General features: G+C 32.1%; 1 protein-coding gene across 1 annotated transcript in view; it reads left to right on the top strand.

The window, feature by feature from the left end:
- Positions 1–21,750, top strand: part of LOC114333037 (intermembrane lipid transfer protein VPS13B) — a 187,835-nt gene that overhangs the window by 136,081 nt on the left and 30,004 nt on the right. The window contains exons 28-35 of the mRNA XM_050655825.1: positions 1,036–1,297; positions 1,351–1,558; positions 4,307–4,471; positions 9,897–10,112; positions 13,718–13,863; positions 14,053–14,324; positions 17,101–17,295; positions 18,950–19,092. Of these exons, the coding sequence (XP_050511782.1) occupies positions 1,036–1,297; positions 1,351–1,558; positions 4,307–4,471; positions 9,897–10,112; positions 13,718–13,863; positions 14,053–14,324; positions 17,101–17,295; positions 18,950–19,092 (1,607 nt within the window). The remainder of the gene's footprint in view (positions 1–1,035; positions 1,298–1,350; positions 1,559–4,306; positions 4,472–9,896; positions 10,113–13,717; positions 13,864–14,052; positions 14,325–17,100; positions 17,296–18,949; positions 19,093–21,750) is intronic.

Below are 21,750 nucleotides of genomic sequence, written 5' to 3'. Positions count from 1 at the left end.
ACTAACTAAAAAGAACAAGATCATTTAAATCTTATAGAGGATCTGAATGTAAACGAAAAGTGGATCACAACGCTACGAAAAACCAAACCTGTTTGGTCAACAAATATCAAAAAAGAATAGCCTATTGTTTTAATTTGGTTACAACTGACGTAAAAGTTTTATGTTCTGTCTTGTAGAAAGGATCATTATCGACCACGATACCACTATTTGGAGCAATATAGTCAATAATTTTTCGTTTATCCACTTTTTCTTCTTGTTGCTCTCATATCCTTTTACTCCCTCAGGTGTCGGATTGGGATTCTGATTCTTCCTTTGTCCATTTTTGCATGCATTTCTATTTTTGGTCATTGTCTTTAATTCTTTAATATTTTTACCTTTATTCCTTACTATTTCCTCATTTCCTTCTCCTTCTTAGGGACTTTTTTAATGCTTGAAATTCGTATGATCATGGTAGTTATCCGATTTTAAATTTGACTTCCATCTTAAATGGAAGGATTTAAGGATGGACTTCATATTAAATTCCTTTAACAAAACCACTTTCATTTGAAGCCTAAAATATCGCTATCTTTTTGCAATTGGTATCTCAATCCTTCGGTCTTATCATTGCCCCATCCATATTTTTTGGTATAGTTATAATTAGACTATAAATATGTTTCATTTGTAAAAATAATAGATTTATTATACCAGTCGCAGAAAAAGAATATTATACAATTTATAGAATTGATCGATGTGTCATGATGGAATAAAAATAATGAATATTTTGTTGTTTAACATTATTACTCCCTTTATGTACCTGTTACAACTTTAGTATATAAAACGGTCAGGTTTTGGGTTCGAATCCTATTTCTGCACACTCCCTAAACAAACATCAGAAGATTCTTGAAGGATACCCTTTTTGTAGGTGATACTTATATCACCTGCGGTTTTGAGCTTGCTTCTTCTTCATTTTTATCATTAAATACTTTTTTAATCTCTACATTAAGAACTTGATACAATCGATTTTTGCAATTTATTACAGTGTTGTACAATTTTCAGTACCTCTACAAGAGCGTGGACAATTCCTTAGCATTTGGTGTCGGATTATAACACAAGAAATCAATAATACAAAAAGGATTTTAGCTGTTCTCTGGCCGTTGTTCACGGTGAAATCCAATCTGCCCGTAGATTCTCAGGTACACATAGAAACTCCAACGTTAAACGTCCATATAGACTCGACCGTTTGTGGTAGAGGCCAGATACAACAACTGTACTGCCCCGGTACCATAGATCATCCCCATCAATTAACTTTTAAAATTGAGTAAGTATTTTTAGTTTATTTTGTAGTAACTATTTAGCAATGCGAACTTTTAGCAATAATGAAGCAACCTCGAACTCTTACATTCCATTGAACTACAGCAATGTCGATCAGCATAAGTTTTTCAAACGACCAGAGAGGGAAGACATAGAAGAAATTTTGACAGTTCTGAGTAATTTTAATAAAAAATCTTGGCCATATTTTGGAGATGAATTGGATGAGATCGATTGGGTAGTTGACGATCAACCTTTGACACACGTCCAGGTAAACTTTTTAAATTTATTTTCCTTTATTTTATCAAATTCATAAAAACTCATAGAAGCATAGCAACAAATTATAGGTTTGAAAGATGAAGTAGTTTTCAATCCTAATAGCAATATTATTAATATTTAAAAATATTAAAATATTACTAAAAGATTTTTAAATTGAAAACTTATTGGTCCATTTCCTTGGTAACACCTCCATGGCTTCTAAAATTTGCAAGCCAGATGAAGCGAAGAAGAAAAGAGGGAATTCAAAAAACTTACAATTCACGACCCCGTCTGTTCAGCTGGTAAATTCCAACAGAAAATGGACCTAGTTACTCAAAGAAGTAACGACCAATATAAAAATAAAATAAAAATTCCATTTTTATTCAGTTGCAATGCGAAGGCAAAATAATCCTATTTCTCACTTAAAATACGGAGCGCAGTCCAGCCCTCTGAATCGACGATTTTCGACTCTTGTTGGAGTCTCATCGGAGAGAACGTAGGCCTGCTTCTCCATACTTCAAAGTTCAGTTGCGGTGTGGGGATATACTCTCGGTGTTGATCACTTGAAGTATGGAGAAGCAGGCCTACGTTCTCTCCGATGAGACTCCAACAAGAGTTGAAAATCGTCGATTCAGAGGGCTGGACTGCGCTCCGTATTTTAAGTGAGAAATAGGATTGTTTTGCCTTCGCATTGCAACTGAATAAAAATGGAATTTTTATTTTATTTTTAAATTATAGGTTTGTTTAGTATATTAATTTCTATACATTAATCACAAGTTTAATGCATTGCTTACTAAGGTTCTAATGTAGGTGATCTATTCAAGGTTATTCGAACTTAACTTCAACTTGATTTAAAGAACCGAGCTGCTAGCTGCTGTCACATGTAATGAACTTTCATATGTATAAAAGATTAAGATATTATTCAAGGATACTCGTTACAGTATGTATCATTAATTGGAATCCCACTGCTAAAGTGAAACTTGATATTTCTTTTGTTATTCAGTAGTTAGATCTCCCGACTCAGAAATCTGCCCCATAACTATTTTGGGCCATTCCACGAACATACGCCTGTTTTGGATTACTTCGATAGCGAATATTTTACTGTGCAACATAAGAAGTACGAAAGTAAATGGCGCTAATAATTATTCCAATAAACAACAATGTAATTTGCAATTTACTTTCGTTCTTCTTATTTTGCACAGTAAAATATTCGTTGTCGAAGTAATCCAAAACAGGCGTATGTTCGTGGAGTAGGGTATATCAAAGAGTTCTAGAGGTATATCAAAGAGTTATATAGTCCGATCTAGTAGAACATTGTCTTAATTAGAATTCAACGTCATCATCAGTGCTCTCAGCTCTTCGAAAGAAATATACCTTGTTTTGATTTTACAAAGAACGATGTTGACGTCCTTTTGGAAAAAAGTCAGCGAAGACTAACTCAGGGTCATAGTGCCCAGTATATATAACAAACAGTAATGACACTCTGCGACCTTGATGAAATCACGCATTTTTTCCGCGCAGACAGATTGCGGCGAAAAGTCGCACAAATCACTGCGCTTCTGCCTACTTTCAATCTCGAAGGCAACTCAGATGCCTAGTAGCGCAGTTGCTGCTGGTTTAACCTTGTAAACTCGTTAATATGTTGCCTCTTGAAGCTGTTGGAACTACCGAGATCATTCAAAGATTTGATAATTTATTTGACCTATTTAATTCGTCTAATATTTCTAACCCTAAGCCTTTAGGGCCCTTTACAATAGTGCTTTTAGTAATTCTGATTTTTGACCATAAAGTCACTACTAAAGTGTCACTACTGTTTGTTTTTAATACTGTGGTACTGCTACATGATGATGATGTTGACGAACGGCAACAGAAGAGTAACAAATATATTGACTTCGTGTTCTTTAATACCGGCATATTGAATTTAGACGTAAACGATCCATAGTGGACCAGATCTACATATTAAGACAGATCGTTGAAAAACCAAGGAATTTGATAACGCTTTCTTTCATCTGTTTGTAGATTTCAAAGGATCATAATATGATAGCCTCATATTAAAGAACATATATAAAGAAATACTTCGGAATTTCTGTCAATTGGTAAAGCTCACATTTTGAAAGTTACATGTAAAAAAATAAAAGTCTAAAATAGCTCCTCTGACGAATTACGAGAATTAAGGATTATGGAACCCTAGGAAGAGGTAGGCCAAGGTTGACATGATGTACATGAGGATGCTAGGTAGATATGTTTTGCCAATTGGTATCAAGCTGAAAGAAATATGATCGAATTGAAGTAAAACCTTTATTAGGTAAAGATTTAACTTGGACCATAGCACTAATGATGATGATGAATGAAGAACTAATGATCAATATATGTACATATTATGAATTGCACTTAAATAAATGACATTAAAGTTCAGTACAAGTATATATTCACAAATATATAAAAACAAGATGGCTGCCTCTACAAAACGAGACTTCAAAATCTTCAAAGACGCCGATGAGAGTGTCATTACTGTTTGTTTTTAATACTGAGGTAGTGCTACATGATGATAAAAATGATGATGATTTTGACGAAGGGCAACAGAAGAAAATAAAGATCCGAACTCTGAGATGGATTACATTTTAACCAACAGAAATTTCCACCCAATGAATTGATACCTTCTTCATCAGCACTGATGTTAATTAATAAATGATGGGAGATCGGCAACTCTCAATATTTTTTAAACATGTTAAAGAGTTCGTTTTTAATTGTTTTTTTTTAGGTCAAGTACCAAAAGGCGTGCCCCCACTCATGTTCATTGCTGCTTGAATTGCTACCGTGGTGTCTTACAGTCAATACTCTGGGTATACCAATTTCATTGATGCTTAGTGGAGTTGAGTTGTGTAAAATACCTCATCACGGAATAGTAGCACCACCAAAACTGGAGGTAAGATAAAAGTATTAGGATATACTTTAAGGTGCCCTAATATACCTACAACAAAGAAATATCATGGTTGATAAATTAAATATCATGTGTATGAGAAAGATTAGGTATCTTTATCAAACGTTTTCTGTCCAAAACAAACAAAACATATTTTGTTAATATTAAGATTGGTAATATATTTTTCCACCTACCTCTACCGAAAGTATACTTTTCCGGACCTGATTGTAGGGATCAAAGTTGTACTTTTCCTCCCTAGGGAGGAAAAGTAAAAGTGACGTCATGGTGTTTCATTTATGAAATATTACTTATTGACGCCCTGTACAATATCTAATTTCTATTACGTAAGTATCTATACATTTTAACGTTTATTTATAAAACACCCTGTATTTTGCAGAATGGTAAAAAACAGTAAATTGTTATTTTGATTTAACAATGTTTACATTGATAATTTGACTTATATTTGACAGTTGACAGTTATATTGTACCTACTTGTTAGTTTTAGTTCTAATAAATTTTGTTGGTTAGTTACATAAATAAATTAAGTAAAAATGAAAAAATGGACGATTACTTGAATGATTACTGCCCTCCGCTACGCGTCGGGCAGTAAACTTCATTCTCGGGAGGAAAAGTAGCACTTTCCTCCCTTGTTATACAAATAGCTATTTTTTACACTCAAGATATTTGACATTTAACTATAACGTGGAAATGAAAAAACAATATTTATAAATGAAACGTTACATTAAAACTCTACGTTCAGGAACATAATATTATCAATTCATTATCAGATTAAGTTCTCTATATAGGGTGAGGCAGATAAAGGGCCTATTAGAAATATCTCGAGAACTAAAGGTAACTGAATTATGAAAATTGGAATAATGGGGTTTTGAAGACTGATCTATCTAATGAAAATATTTTCATCTACTTGGTACTTCCGGTTATACCGGAAGTTGCTTATAACTTTGTTTTTTTTAAATGGGACACCCTGTATATTTTGACATTTTTGGATTCTCCTCGATTTCTTCTTTCTTAAAATATAATGTTTTGTAACATTATATAGGGTAGGTTAAAAGATAATTACGTTTTCTTATTAATTTCGTAGCAATATTCACACCCTGTAGGATTGTAGTAGTTTGACATAATAAACTCTATTTATGTTCAAATGATTTTCAATATAGTCTACTATCGTTAGCAATTATTAGTATAGCTAAATTTTTAATTTTAGTATACAGGCTGGGTCTAAACTCGGAATGAGTATTTTCTGAGTTTTCTTAAATGGAACACCCTATATTTTAGTATTGTAATGAAATGATATTTCATGGTACTTTTTTATTTCTTAAGCATTCCCTATACCTAACTGCTTTAATTTGTGCTTACTTGTTAATCGCACCAACAATCTTAACTTCGATGGTATTTTGACAGTTCAACCATTATTGGCAATTTTAAGTATCAGTCTAGATTAATATGTATTTATTTCCAAAAAATTATTTGTGATTGAATATTTTCTCGGCCAACCTCAACCAATTTCACATATTTTGTGTTGCAATTAATGTTTTGCTTGAATCACCAATAACTCACAAATTAAAGCAGTTAGGTATAGGGAGTGCTTAAGTAATTAAAATGAACCATAAAACAACATTTCATTACAATACTAAAATACAGGGTGTTCCATTTAAGAAAACTCAGAAAATACTCATTCCGTGTTTCGACCAACCCTGTATACTAAAACGAAAAATTTAGCTATACTAATAACTGTTAACAATAGAAGACTATATTAAAAATCATTTGAACATAAATAGAGTTTATTATGTCAAACTACTACAAGCCTACAGGGTGTGAGTGTTGCTACGAAATTAATAAGAAAACGTAATTATCTTTTAACCTACCCTGTATAATATTACAAAACCTTATATTTAAAGAAAGAAGAAATCGAGAAGAATCCAAAAATGTAAAAATATACAGGGTGTCCTATTAAAAAAAAAAACGAAGTTACAATCAACTTCCGGTATAACCGGAAGTAGTAAATAGACCAAAATATTTTCATTAAATAGTTCACACCTCAAAACCCCTGTATTGGGACCGTGCAAGTTCGGCAAAGCGACCTCTATTTCTACGCTCTGTACTTTTATTCGCACTTTTAATTATATTGGCCAATTATATTAGTTGGATGCTGGATAATTGTCAAGGCCATAGTCCAAAAAAATAATAAGAAGAAAAAATAAGATGCAGGTTATGCTATGCAAACGTAAACAATTGTATGTAGTAAATAAAATTAGTTATTAAAATGCAGTACTGCAAGCAAAATACAATTAATTAAATTTACCTTTATATAATAATTGCATATCATATCAATATTGTGGAGCAATATATAATTTTTCTGCTTCAATGACAGAAGGTATGAAATATACGTCAATTTGACAATTTCAATTGACAATATGAATTATTTAAGATAGTTGAAATATTCTCCGCGACTCGCGCACGGTCGTTTCTCGTTTCCCTTCCAAGTACTTGCACACCGCGAATAACAATTTTCATGATTTTCTTACCGCGATATTTCTAATAGGCCCTTTATCTGCCTCACCCTGTATATGCAAAAAGAAAATTGCTTTAATTTACTGAAAAATATACATCACAGATATAGCGTACGGTACGGCTAGCATTTTAAGAAATAGCTAGGCAATATCCATAATAAATGAAAAATCCAGTCGTAATATTTCATATTGACAATTCAGATATATATTACACATTTTAAAGATGACGATTTTAAAATGATATTGCCAATTTATATGAATTGCGTTCCTGGAGCGACTTTATTGGAAGATTGTTCATTCAATTACAGGAGATCAAGTTTAACTTGAGAATATCTCAATTTTTAACTTGTGAATGCGATCATTTTTATTTATGTGAAACATCAAGACCATTAAACGTTAAAATAAGTGAACATCAATCTTACGAGTACACTGTGGGCTGAAATAAACGAGTACATTTTTTAGTTGAAAATACCTTTTTTGTTTTTTGGTCGATTTAGTTTCTTTTTGCAGAGCTAATGGTCTAACATGTCCTCAACATGACTGCAAATTTGGAAGCACAAATAACTTACAGGGTCGGACTATAAAAAATTTATGTAACGATGCATTTGAGCTCGTTGCAAATGAAAACTGTCTTAGTTAAAATTGAACTGATATGCTCTTTTGGTAGGTTAACTATCCAGAACACTTCAGTAAAGAGGAAATTTTTCAAAATTGCCGGATTCCCAAAATATCATTTTTTTTATTAAATTAGGAAAATATAACATTTTAACAAATAACACATTTATGAAATCAGTTTAATAATTTTAAAACTTACACTAAAATATATTATGAATGTGGCCACCATTATTGTTTAAAACTTCTTGAAGTCGTCTGCGCCATAAATTGATAACCCCAGTTATTACACCCTGTCCAAGATTGTTCCAAACCAACTGCATTCTTTTTTGGAGCTGTTCGATGGTTTCAAATTGTTGTCCGTCATACAAATTTTGTTCGAAAATTCCCCACATTGAATAGTCAACCGGATTTAATTCTGGGCTGTTAGGTGGCCACATCTCTGGCTCAATATAGTCCAGGCAATTTTCACTCAAGAATATCCTTGTATTCTGGGAAGTATGCAAAGGAGCACCATCCTGCTAGAAAATGTAACCATAACATAAGTACTTCTTCAATTTCAGGTAATAGGTGCTGCAAGATTTGTTCTTACCCCGGCATCAAAAATAATAAGACGAGCTTTTCCCAACATGGATACTGCAACAGAGACCATTACACCTTTTGAGAAATGACTTTTGTCAATTAAAAGATGCTCTAGAGGAATTTCTCTCGTAAATTGTATGTACGTCAGAATACACCCTATTATTTTGGGTATTTTTAGGAGGCCGTAAATAAAACATTTTTTCATCTGAAAATCATATTTTTCTAATGTCTTCACGAGAGCGGAATCTTCTTTGCGGAGAGTCGCAAATTACATCTTTCCAGTCGTTTTTCTCTTACATTGGCAGTAAGTCTTTGACAGTAAACTTTTTTAAATACTTTAAGATGGCAATCTTCTTTAATAATTCTTCGAACTGATGTGAGGGTAATCCTAGTTTTTTTTTGCGATTTTCCCTGTTCCAACAGATTGGCAAGGTTGCGAATTTCCTAAAACAACCCTTACTCTAGCAATATTTTCTTCAATTCTTGAGCTTCGTTTCCTTCCTCTTCCGCTTTTATGTTCAATAGACCCATGGGTTTCCCTTAGATGTCTTAAGAACTTTCTTATCGTTCCAATATGCCAATTTTTCCCAGGAAATGCATTTACAATTTTTCTTGCACCATAATTATATTTTTCACGGTAATATTTAATTAATATTCTGTCCTCTTTGCTGAAAAGTGACATTATGAACTGGCCAATTTACTTATTGAACTATAAATGTCAAACAAATTTCATGGCAACCTAAGCAGTCATGGTTTACTAAGTAAAATTGACATATTTGTACGTTTGAAAAATTCTTAAGACATTTAACAAAAAACACTGCTAATATGAGGCAAAATCGATAGAAAAGATGTAATTTAGTGTTAAGAGGGTTTCGTTCGGTGAACATATTTAGAAAAGTACTCGAATAAGATTTCCTAATTTAAGTAAAAAATGATATTTTATGGCTAAGGCGTGTTCTGAACATTATTTAAATAAAGGAATAATATTTTGCGAATCCGGTAATTTTGAAAAATTTCATTTTGGCTGAAGTGTTCTGGATAGTTAACCTACCAAAAGAGCATATCAGTTCAATTTTATAAAATCGAAGTTTGGTGTTAATTTTGAGGGTATACTGAATGTAAGACTAAATACTTACCATGTCGGGATAGTATCGTGAGGTTTTTTCCTGGTTTTTCCTCGTGATTTACTATGGAATCACTATCACAAAAATTTTACTGTCATCATTGCATGTGGTTGTCTTTTTAAAGACAAATCACATGCTATGATTTTGATGACGGATATTCTTGAATTAAAGTTGATTTCATGGAATCGAATGAACTATCTTTCAGTAACGTCGCCACAGGAACGAAACTCATAAATATTGGCAATATCAATTTACAGTGGTCTTCTTTAAAATGCATAATATTGTCTGAATTTGATCTGATAATGTCTGAATTGTCAATATAAATGAGTCAGATTAAATTACATATTAGAAGAATTTTTTTACCAAGCAACATAACCAAAATTTATTTAATTTATTTCGTATTTCGATAACGATTTTCGAAAAGGAAGTCAAAACGTCAATAAATTTAATTTCCGACTTGTGACTTATTTCCCAAGTAAAATAATAAATTGCATAAGATGCCACAAAGAAATAGCTTCAGAACAACATTCATTTACTGTGGATAATTTAGTAATAGTATTAATAATATTTAATCTCTATTAGGAAAATTTCAATCTTGGTGTTTATATGGGCAATTCTTGGTATTATTCAGAACCACTTCAATTATCGAAGTCAGATTGGAGTCAAGCTTTTTATATGCCCAAAATCACCGGTTCGATTCCTCAAAATGGATGTATCAAAACGTCGATTAAGTGTGATAGTCATATTTGCAGTATATCCATAGCAAGTTCAGTTACAAACGAGATGAGGTTATTAAAAGTAAGTAAAAACCATTTTACATTTTCTCTTCTGTGCGCCAGTATAAAAATATCATTACGACCCAACTGACTAGATCAGGAAGTGAATCTAGTCAGTTGGCTGGTATATTTGCTCAATATACGATTATTTAACTTTAACGAATGTTATTGAATTATGATAATCATCCTAATCGAATAATAACATTTTTCTTTATATATTATTAGAATTTTTTAAAATGTATATCTTTTAATAGGAACTAGGAAACCTGCACATTTTTGTTTTATTACATAATGATGTTCAGTTTCGTTTAAAAATAATATTTCCAAAATTTCACGCCTCAAAATCTCATAATAAATTAGCAATACAAATTTAAAATCTTCTGTGTATTTAAATCATTTCAAACGATCGAAAAATCGCACTAACACTTGTGACGTCACCAAGTTATATTCTGTAATGACAATTCTCCTGTCTTAAGTTTTCTAGTTTTCTTAAGAGGATAGGTACGTATTTTCGGCTGCAATGCTATTCAAGTGGGGATTCATTTTTTTCGAATCCTGAGAAAACTAATACGTATTTTTGAAAAATTGTAACGCAGAATGAAAGATTACGTTATTAGCGAGGGCCGAAAGTCCCTGAGAACTTCTATAATGTTTATTGAGGTTAGAAATTGTCGGCGACAATTTGTCAACTGTACCCGCGAACGCACCTATTAACAGTGGTTTTGAATCGTCGTCATGGAAACCAATATCGTTGTCATGGTAACCAATTATGTATATTGAAAGTTTGGTTTTGACAACCTTGTCAGAGAATTAATTTGTATATTTTCACTCCTAATAGACCAGGACTAATCTGTAAAAAAACGTGTATTTTTGGATGTGAGAGGTGGCATTCGGATTTTTGCAGATAAAGTTAGGTGACACCTTCAGTAATAATAATTGACTTATGCTCACATCTATTTTTTTCTGCTTTCTTTGCTTATAACTTTAAAACGATTCGTTTTGGAACAAAGTCGTACAGAAATAAAATAAAGGTAATTGAATTTTGTATGATATACGACTGGTCAAAAATGTCTAAAGGTATTACCTTTTCTGCAATATAGCAATAAATACAAAATAAGGGGGCAAAATACGCCTGTTGATATTCAATGTTTCTTAACCACTTTGGTGGCACTTAGAACCTTAGTAATTCGCTTAGAAAATTCTTATAACTTACTTAAACGGTCTACCAAATTTAATTAAAATCGACCTAATAGATTTTGCATAATAAATTTGCAATGTAAATGTTTTTAAAAAAGTTCAAATTTTTTAAAATCTTTCTGAACAAAAAGTAGACCATTTAGAAGTTGGCTAATTTTTTGACTTATAAAGAGGTGCTCTACCTATCTAATACACTTTACAGAATTAAAATCGGATTATTTAAGGGGCCTCAGCAATGTTTTAAAATGATAAACAATTTTTTGGCTTATAAACAAATAGCTTTGTTTAATAATCAAAAAATTAATTTTTAGCAATGCAAATATTAAAACCGGTATAATTTGACTTAAACTTTCAAATGCTGTCAGCAGAATTGCTATTTTATTTTTTAATCAAAAGTTATTCTCGTTCAAAAATTGCAATTTTTCGATTTTTTGAAAGTTCCACCGCGTTTATCTCGAAAACTGTGCATCCTACGAAAAAACTTGTAAGAACATTTTTTGCTTAGAATTACCCAAGAAATACAAAAAGATGTTTTTATTTTGCGAAAAATTGATGTTATGTAATTCCTCAAGTTCTTTGTTTATAACAATCTTATCGACATCCGGATCAACTGTTACCCAAAAGTTCGTGTTCTACGGGTCAAAATACATAAAAAACTTGGGTAAGTCCATCTAAATAAAGGAGCTCGTAGCACCCCCTCCTGGCCACAGCACTAATTTTTTTATAAGCCAAAAAATTGTTTATAACTTTAAAACATTGCTGAGGCTGCTTAAATAATCTGATTTTAATTCTGTAAAGTGCATTAGACAGGTGGAGTGTTCCTTTATATGTAAAAAAATTGACAAATCTTTGTATGTTGTAGTTTTTGTTGTGCAAGATTTTAGAAATTTTAAATTTTTTAAAAAAAGTTTAGATTACAAAATTTTTATGCAAAATCTAGTAAGTCAATTTTAATGAAATTTGGTGGACGGTTTTAGCACATTACAAAAATTTTCTAAGCGAATTAGGAAGGTTCCAAGTCTAACCTAAGTGATGGAAAAACATTGAATAAGGACAGGCTTGTTTTGCCCCCTTATTGTATAGTTATTGCTATTTTGCAGCCAGGGTGTTAAATTAAGACATTTTTAACCAATTGTATCTGATAGAAAATTTAATTATCTTTGTTTTATGACTGTACGACTTTGTTCCAAAATGAATCGTTTTAAAGTTATAAGCAAAGAAAGTAGAAAAATAAACGAAATTTTTTGAAATTTTTAAATATTTTATTTTTTTTTTATTAATGTTCCGGGATATTTGAGAAGGAGCGTAAGTCAATTATTATTAACGAAGTTGTCACCTAACTTTATCCGCAAAAATCCGAATGCCACCTCTCACATCCACCTAAAAACAGATCCTTCTTGGTCTAAGAATTCAACATCAAAAAACTAATGTTTTAATGAATCCATGGACTTATTTCTATCTTCTAAATGTATTTAAAATTTGATTTTAGACACTGAATTTAGAATAATTCATCAAATTGAAAATTTTGTTTATTTTGTCTCTAACAGCAGTTTTGGAACTCTTGGAAGTTTGTGAAAATGAAAAATATTATGAATTTGTAAGCATCTTGACGAAATTTTTGATGTTGCGCGGCATCTTAAAAGTCGAGTGGACGTGTATAAAGCAACAATTTAAAAACCACGGGCTATCTTGAAACAAGCCCCGATTACTTATCAGAATCTTGAAATTGAATGTTTAAACTTCAATTAGGCACTTGGCAACCTCAATAATAATAATTTTCATATGAGGTTTAAAGCCTCGAAAATACGAATTTTCGCGATTTTTAGACGCTTTGTTCCAAAATGAATCGTTTTAAAGTTATAAGCACAGAAAGTAGAAAAAAGAAGGAAATTTTTTGAAATTTTTAAATATTTTATTTTTTTTTTATTAATGTTCCGGGCATATTTGAGAAGGAGCATAAGTCAATTATTATTAACGAAGTTATCACCTAACTTTATCCGCAAAAATCCGAATGCCACCTCTCACATCCACCTAAAAACAGATCCTTCCTGGTCTATAAATAAAAATTGATATAACTTTGTTTGTTGTGGCTTTTTTCCACCCGTACGCACCTAGAAAAAATATTGTTCCTAACTCATGCGGAAAGTGTCTTCCCCGCACTCGACTGCTTGCCTGAACTCCGCTGTCGCGTCGTTCGGGTCAACGGCAGTCTCGTGCGTGAAAGTATCACTTTCCGCACTAGTTAGGAAAATAACCATTTTTCTTTGATATATATTTTAAATTATGTTCTGTTGTGATTTATAGCATTTTTTTCGAATTTAAAATTTTATGCAGGTTCCCTATTGAACATTAGTGGAATTTTATTTCAAAAGTACACGAAATTATATCAAAATACTAGAATCAGTTTCATATAGAATTAACATTTTTTAGGTTTCATCTACACACGTTTTGTCAAATCACACGGCAACACAATTGCAAGTAATATGTTTGGCCGTGCCAGAGGGTGAAAATATTTATGATTTTCCAGATAATGCTGAACCATACAGTTTTACTCTGGCACCATATTTGAACAAGAGGTAAGATCATACCCTATTGCTAAGAGTGACAAAATCTTTAAGTGGGTCAAAAGGTAGTATTTGATTCACTTTTAGATATTCGTGGAAGTGTAAGCATGGCGAATGGGAATATAGTGGTCCTACTGTAATATTTTGTAAAATATTTTTTAGAAATTTTGTTGTTTTAATTTTAACTTTTCTTTTTTTTAGTAACTCAGGAGTTTCTGTGATAAAATGGCATACTCCCATCAATATATCTGGTTTCAGTGAATATGCTCTTTATTTTTCGTTTTGTTTAAGTGCAGATGTGGGCTGGTCGTGCCCAATTAGAGTCGATAAACCATTTCTAAGAAAAGCGTTTTGCGTTACCTCGGCATCGCATCCATTGGCATTTGTTTTGACTTGTCAAGAGCACAAAGGGCAGCTCTTTTTGTCGTTACACAATGACACTAGGCCGCAAGTACTTATATCAAATAGAACGGGTAAGTATTTTGTGCGATAATCGTTAAAACATGTTGACACAGTAACAAAACTCTTATTGATAATGTGAGCTTTTCTGTATTTATTTCGCTTATTAGATTTCGTGTTACATGATTTATAGAAGCAGAATATCGTGGCTGCGCAACCTGAGAGAATGGTACGGATGTACATCAAAAGAACTTTGAATAGCAGCCGTCTCTAAAGTCCGAATAGCTATGATGATTTCCGACCTCCGTCGCGGAGATGGCACTTAAAGAAGAACTTACATGATTTACCTAACATAGCTGTATAGGGCTTTTCATCGATTGTCATTTGTTTCGAGCTTCTGTCATGTGTCACATAATATTAATATATCTACGTCATACGTCTTTGGTTTGTATCATTGGTACATACGGTACATACCAATAACGTACGACGTAGATAAATTAATATTATGTGACACATGACAGAAGCTCGAAACAAATGACTGTGAATGAAAAGCCCTATTAGATCAATTTTCAACCGGAAGTGACACAGAATGGTTAGAGCGAAGATAGTCTTGAACGTAAAGAAGTAAAGAAGAAATATGGTAACAAGGACTAAAAATGTCACATTTACTGCTATTACTAACACAAAGGCATGTCAGGAAGAAATAAAGAGTAACCTACAGAAAGGCGTGCAAAATGAAACCGATGAAAAAATGAAAAAACAGCTTAACGAAATTGTGATGAACGTCCTAAAGAGGCACAGAGGATGTGCCAAGTCTAGCATAAAAGAACAATGAAAAACACAAGAAATCCAGAGATAAGGAATTTAAACAAAACCATTAAAAAATACATAAGGAACTTTAACACAACTTTAAAGAAACAACCAATACCATTGAACAAAACAAAAGTTAAAGTTGTTTGTTAAGCCTAAAAGTTCTAAAACAAAAGTTGAAAGTGAAAGTTGAAAGGTAAAAAATAAACAATGGCATGCCATATATAAACAACAAGAAATCCTGACAATTATCGAAGATTACTGTAGAACATTATATGTATAGCAGAGATGCTTACATTCCAGAGGTAGAACTCCCAGCAATACAAAATTAAAAATCAGAGGAACTTCCAGGTATAACCGAAATGGAAATTAAATCAGGGTTAAAATGTATAAAAAATAACAGAACACCAAGAGAAGATGGTATGGTAAGTGAAATGATAAAACTAGGAGGCGAATGCGTCATCAAAGCTTTAAAAACTCTTTATAATGCATGCCCTTTTGGAAGGAGATAAGGAATTACACCAGAAAAATGGAATGGTGGCATTATAATAATATTGCTTAAAAAAGGAGATGTAACAGAAATTGGAAACTACAGACTTATCATCTTGTCATCTTATTTATATAATCTCTTTATGAGATAAACTACTAACAGACTGATAGCCATTCATATTAATAATTGTAGACTTTGAGAAAGCATTTGTCTGTCCTGAATAGCTCCATGTTAAGAGCTCTTACAAAGTGCAGTATTGATCATAGGTACAAAACTCTTGAATAGTTGGGAAGTAGTGATTGGGAAAATATTGCAGTCAACATAAATGGCGAGTTTCTGAATAACTTAAGGTTTGCAGATGAGGTATTCCTTATTGCAGACCGGGTAGATCATACCGGCCAACTTCTTCAAGACCTTCAGAGCTCTTGTACAGAGCATTATGGCATTTAAGTATAAGGACCATTACATAAAAAATAATCAGTATTTATTAAGGACTTCAAAAGGCAAAAAATGTACTGGGTGACCCCAAAACAAAGTAAATACATACCACCATAATATCGACCGCATCACAAAACTCTTACCCATCAAAATTTCAAACACAACTCACAAAACTCTTATCCACCAAAACAAAAGTTTCCGGGATAATTGAGGCGTCCCATCCTTAAAACTCACTCTGTATACAAGTACATAATAATTTACGGAAAATAATATAAAAATGCAGCAAAGGAAAAGACGGATGTCGTGATTTCGAAAATATTAGAGAATGATTTAACTGCTCATGGAATGTCCTCTTCATAGCGTCCTTCAGACTACAATGTTTACAAATAGTCATGATGGTAGCCAACCTTCGCAAGAAGAAGAGAGAGAAGAAGACAAATTTCTACGTAATTACACAAAAATCAATGTAATTTTGGCCTTTCGTTTTTTGCAGTTTTTCGCAAAAATATATTTTTGAAGTTATACTTCTTTAGGCACGAGAGTGAATTTTTACATTCCCCGGCACATGCGCACACGGACAGTATGGTATTAAAAAATAGTCGCTACATCTTTTAAGTTATATGAAAAGAATATATTATTAGTGTTTTTAGTAAATATATTTATTATAATTTTTATGTCTGTGGATTTGTCTTCCTTCTAATAGGTATTATTGAAAATGTTTATTTTCAATTAAAGTATCTGTCACCGAGATTGTAATTATGTCCGAGAAATGATCCACTGAATACAAAAGCCGTGGTAGCTGATCGGTAGAGCATTCGCCTAGGGATCGAGAGGTCCCCTGTTCAAATCCTGGCAAAGTCATATCTTTTTTTTTTTATTTTAATTGTTGGTATTCTTTTTGTTCTTTCTAAAATTAGTTTAATATTTAAATACAATACAAAAAACTATTTAAAGTAGATAAGTATATTGATTTCGTTGAAATCATAATATGAAGTTAGATTATATTATAATAGAAGTATAACTTCTTACGTGCGTACAAAGTACACACACATTCTTTTTATTTAAATACAGTCAACAGTCCTATTGAATTTATAGAGATTATTATTCTACAGGTACTACTTTCTATTGTGGCCAATCATTGAAAGAAGGAGAGGTGGTTGATGAAGTTCAAAATTTCCGATGGTACTGTAAGATAGGTCCACATCAAGAACAGTATTACAATATGCCAAATATTTCTGAGAAATTTCCCGAATTGCCACAATATCAGTTTTCGGAAAAGATAGCACTTGCTATTGAGCCAGATATTAGTAAGTATTCTCCTTTTCATGAACATTTTTCAGTGCGTCACAAATTATAGAAAAAAAGGTAAGTCCGTGATAATACACATTTATTCTAACGTGACATTTTTGTTAAATCTGACAGTTGTCAAATTTTATTTTCAATTTGGAATAAAACCAAATCAATTGTGTCTATTGCATTTATAAAGTGGTATTTTCTTTCATTTGTATAATCTTATAAATTGTACAGATTATATTGATAATATTATTATTTTATTTAATAAATAATTCTTTTTTGATTATGGCGCCATCTATCGACAACTAGAATAATCACCGAACTAGAATAATTACCAAAGTATTCAAAGACGTGCCTTTTTTTCTGTCACATACAATTTAATGCGTTAGAGAGAAATCGAAAAACTGTGACGCACTGAAAGATGCTCATGAGAAAAAGAATAGACGATATAATTTCAATTTGACGTACTATTCCCTGTTTTTAACCAGGTTGAGTAATTCAAGTATACGGCTCCGTAATGCTTGTTTGTCATTGGTCCGACCTCAGGCAAGTTTACTTTGCAGTTATGAAATTTTGACACTATTTACATTTATGAAATTTTGACAATATTGGCATTTTATAGGTTAATTAAGTTATATTGTACCGGGTTGACATCTTATCGTAGTGAAAAAAAAAAACAAAAAAAATACAAAAAAGAACGCAATTATTATAAATATTAACATTAATATTTTTATTTGTAAAATGTATACACTATGTGTTCTTGATAACCATTAACTATAATATTGGGACCGTGCAAGTTCGGAAAATCGACACCTGGTTTCATAGCTCGGCAACATTTTTCGCACTTTTAATTATATTTGCCAATCATATTGGTCCTGGTTACTGGACAATTGTCAAGGCAATAGCCCAAAAAAATTATAAGAAGAAAAAGTAATATTAAGGTTATGTTATTAAAAGGTAAACAATGGACCGCGATAGTGTGACGTCAAAACGTCAAAAAGGTTTCCAAACAAAGCAACTGTCAATTGATTATACCCGTGATTTGTGTACTATCCGACAAGCCAGAGGTGGCGCGTGACCTTGAGCGAAAATACACGGCGACAAATGCAGAATACGAGAAGGTCAGCCGCCAGTACTCGCTTGTCGCATTGTAATCATTTTTAATTTTATTTTGTTTTAACAATCATCTTCACATTTTTTCTAAAGACACAATCCTTGTTAGTCATATCAATCATATTGCTTTTAATTTTATAAATGTCCTTACACAAAATCAAGGATTTACACACTACATAGTATTACTGCGTTTCTTCAGGTTTTTAACCAGTCCTATTTGGAAATATGGTGGGAAATATACTACGAGCATTGATTACAATCACGGGTACCCAACACATTACCATTTTGTAAAAATTAAACATCCTACAAGCAATATATTCCAATTATAAAAACGAAAACAAACACCATGTGTGAATTTTTGCTTTGTTTGGAAACCATTTCAGAGTATTTGTTTCAGAAACCATTTTCAGAGTAACGTCTGTAGTAGTAACCAAACCTGGTTTAAAAACAGGTTATAGATGCGTCAAATATTAATTACATGAGTAATATTTTATTATTCAGTGTAGTCTTATTTGTTTTCAGTATCTAGTATTAAAAATTTTTTGTTATTTTCAGATAATGATTTTCAGTGGTCTACAAACTTTAGCTTAACACACGAATACGAGCAGTACCTGAGAATACCTTTCTACGGAGATATTCAAATAATAGTTGTAAATACAGCTTGTACAACATTTTTAATACTGGAGTCTGCTAGTGAGGTAATACACTCTTCTGAATTAACAACAATATGATATAAAAAAAGGAAAGGTAAAGTTTTCAATCCTAATAGCAACATTTATAATATTGAAAAATATTAAAAATATTACTAAAAGATTTTTAAATTGAAAACTTATTGGTCCATTTCCCTGATGACACCTCCAAGGCTTCTACAATATGCAAACCAGATGAATGCTGCAGTGAAGACAAAAGGGAAGGAATTCTACACTATGCAATTCACAACCCCCGTCTGCAGCTTGGTAAAGTTCCAACGGAAAATGGACCTAGTTACTCTATAGGAGTAATACTAATATAAAATAAAAATGTATACCAGTTTTATTCAGTTGCAATGCGAAGGCAAAACAATCTTATTTTTCACTTAGAATACGGAGCACAGTCCAGCACTCTGAATCGACGATTTTCGACTCTTATGGAGTTTCAATAGAGAGACGTAGACCTGCTGCTGCTGCTCCATACTCGAAGTGACCAACCATGAAAGATTACCCCCACATTGCAACTGACGTGTATGGATTAGGTGACTAGCGTCATCTGGCAATTGAAAGGTGAAGTTTTCAATCCTAATAGCAACACTTATAATATTGAAAAATATTAAAAATATTACTAAAAGATTTTTAAATTGAAAACTTTTTGGTCCATCTGGCTTGCATATTGTAGAAGCCTTGGAGGTGTCACCAGGGAAATGGACCGATAAGTTTTCAATTTAAAAATCTTTTAGTAATATTTTTAATACTTTTCAATATTATAAATGTTGCTATTAAGGTTGAAAACTTTACCTTTCAATGGCCAGATGACGCTAGTCGCCTAATCCATACACGTCAGTTGCAATGTGGGGGTAATCTTTCATGGTTGGTCACTTCGAGTATGGAGCAGCAGGCCTACATCTCTCCGATGAGACTCCAATAAGAGTCGAAAATCATCGATTCAGAGTGCTGGACTGTGCTCCGTATTTTAAGTGAAAAATAAGATTGTTCTGCTTTCGCATTGCAACTGAATAAAAATGGTATACATTTTTATTTTTATTTTAATATGGTATAAATTTATTATAAAATTATGAATATGTAAGCTTAGATTGGCTTAAGCTCTTTTTCTTCTTGTTGATCGTTATGTCTTTTTATCGTTTGTCTAGTCTGGTATGCATGTTGTTTGCTTTCTAAATGTTCATAACCCTTTACTTTTTTGTATTAGTGTCTTAAATGTTGCAAGTCTAATAGGAACAGGTAATATTGTGGAGTTATTACATGCATTTGAAAGAATGAAAATGTAAACTACATATTTACATTCAAGAGAAGTCAAAATGACAAAAACCCAAAGAACTACGCAGTGAAAAAAAATTGGTATATAGGAAAAAACATCACTAGAAATGGTGTTGGTATAATTGCTGATGGATAAATGAATGAAAATATGGTAAAAGATGTAGCAAAGTATGATAGAATAATGCCAGTTTAATTTAATTGTATAGAGAAACACTGAAGAAGAGGAATAAAAAATGATCATTTATTCATCTAGGCTGCTATATTAAGGATACCTGGGATCATAATTACGAAATATACACGCTTGTTGAAAAAACTCTCGGAGGTGTCTCCAGAGAAAGTTCATATTGTTTTCAGTCTGGTGAGATGTAGAGCAACATTATGTTGTTTTATATGTCATTAGAGCGAAAACTTAGTCTCTTCATCAATATTTACATACAATCATATGTTCTTCATCAATACACGGTGTTTCTAAATAAGTGCGACAAACTTTAAGGGGCAATTCTGCATGAAAAAATAATGACAGTTGGCTTTATAAATGTATGTCCGCAAATGTTTCGTTTCCGAGATACGGGATGTTGCATTTTTTCTTACAAACTGACGATTTATTTATTGCTTTAAAACAGAGATAGTTATTGCGGATTTGTTGACATAAAATTAAGAATTTTATATTCACCATTAGCGTGCATACGGGTAATATGATCGGTCATATTACACTATGATCGGAATATTAAATGCTTAATTGTATGTCAAAAATGTGCAATAACTACGTCTTAAAACCCACCAAATTTCATTGGCATATCTCAACCGGTTTTAAAGCAATAAAATAAATCGTCAGTTTGTAAGAAAAAATTCAACATTCCGTATCTCGGAAACGAAACATTTGCGAACATACATTTATCAAGCCAACTGTCATTATTTTTTCATGCAGAATTAACCCTTAAAGTTTGTCGCACTTATTTAAAAAAAAACACCGTGTATTGATGAAGAACATGTCTAGTTGTTAAATTACCCAACTTTTTTATTATCCAACATAAACGAATGAATAAAAAAAATGTTAAGAAAACCTGAGGCTATAGTTGGGTTTTAATTTCAGTATTTTATAAATGCTAGAATATTCCAAAGGGTGATGCGAACTTTGAGAAAAAAACACAGTTTGATTGGTACACCCGGTATACAATGAAAATTTATCTGTTTAGCAACAATATTATTACAGTGGTATTGATAAAGAGTCAGGCTATAACATGTTCAAAAAATCACTTAAATCGGCCAACAGGTTTAGGAAATATAAGACATCAAAAATTACCAAATTCTTAAGTGGGCCGATTTCTATGCACGTAAGTTTATTTCGAGCTGCTGTGAATTGAATAAGATGGGTCAATGTGGTCA

The sequence above is a fragment of the Diabrotica virgifera genome, chromosome 7, assembly GCF_917563875.1.
Source record: "Diabrotica virgifera virgifera chromosome 7, PGI_DIABVI_V3a".
NCBI lineage: Eukaryota > Metazoa > Arthropoda > Insecta > Coleoptera > Chrysomelidae > Diabrotica > Diabrotica virgifera.
Note: the sequence above shows the minus strand (reverse complement) of the source record. Positions and strands in the feature narration are given on the sequence as shown.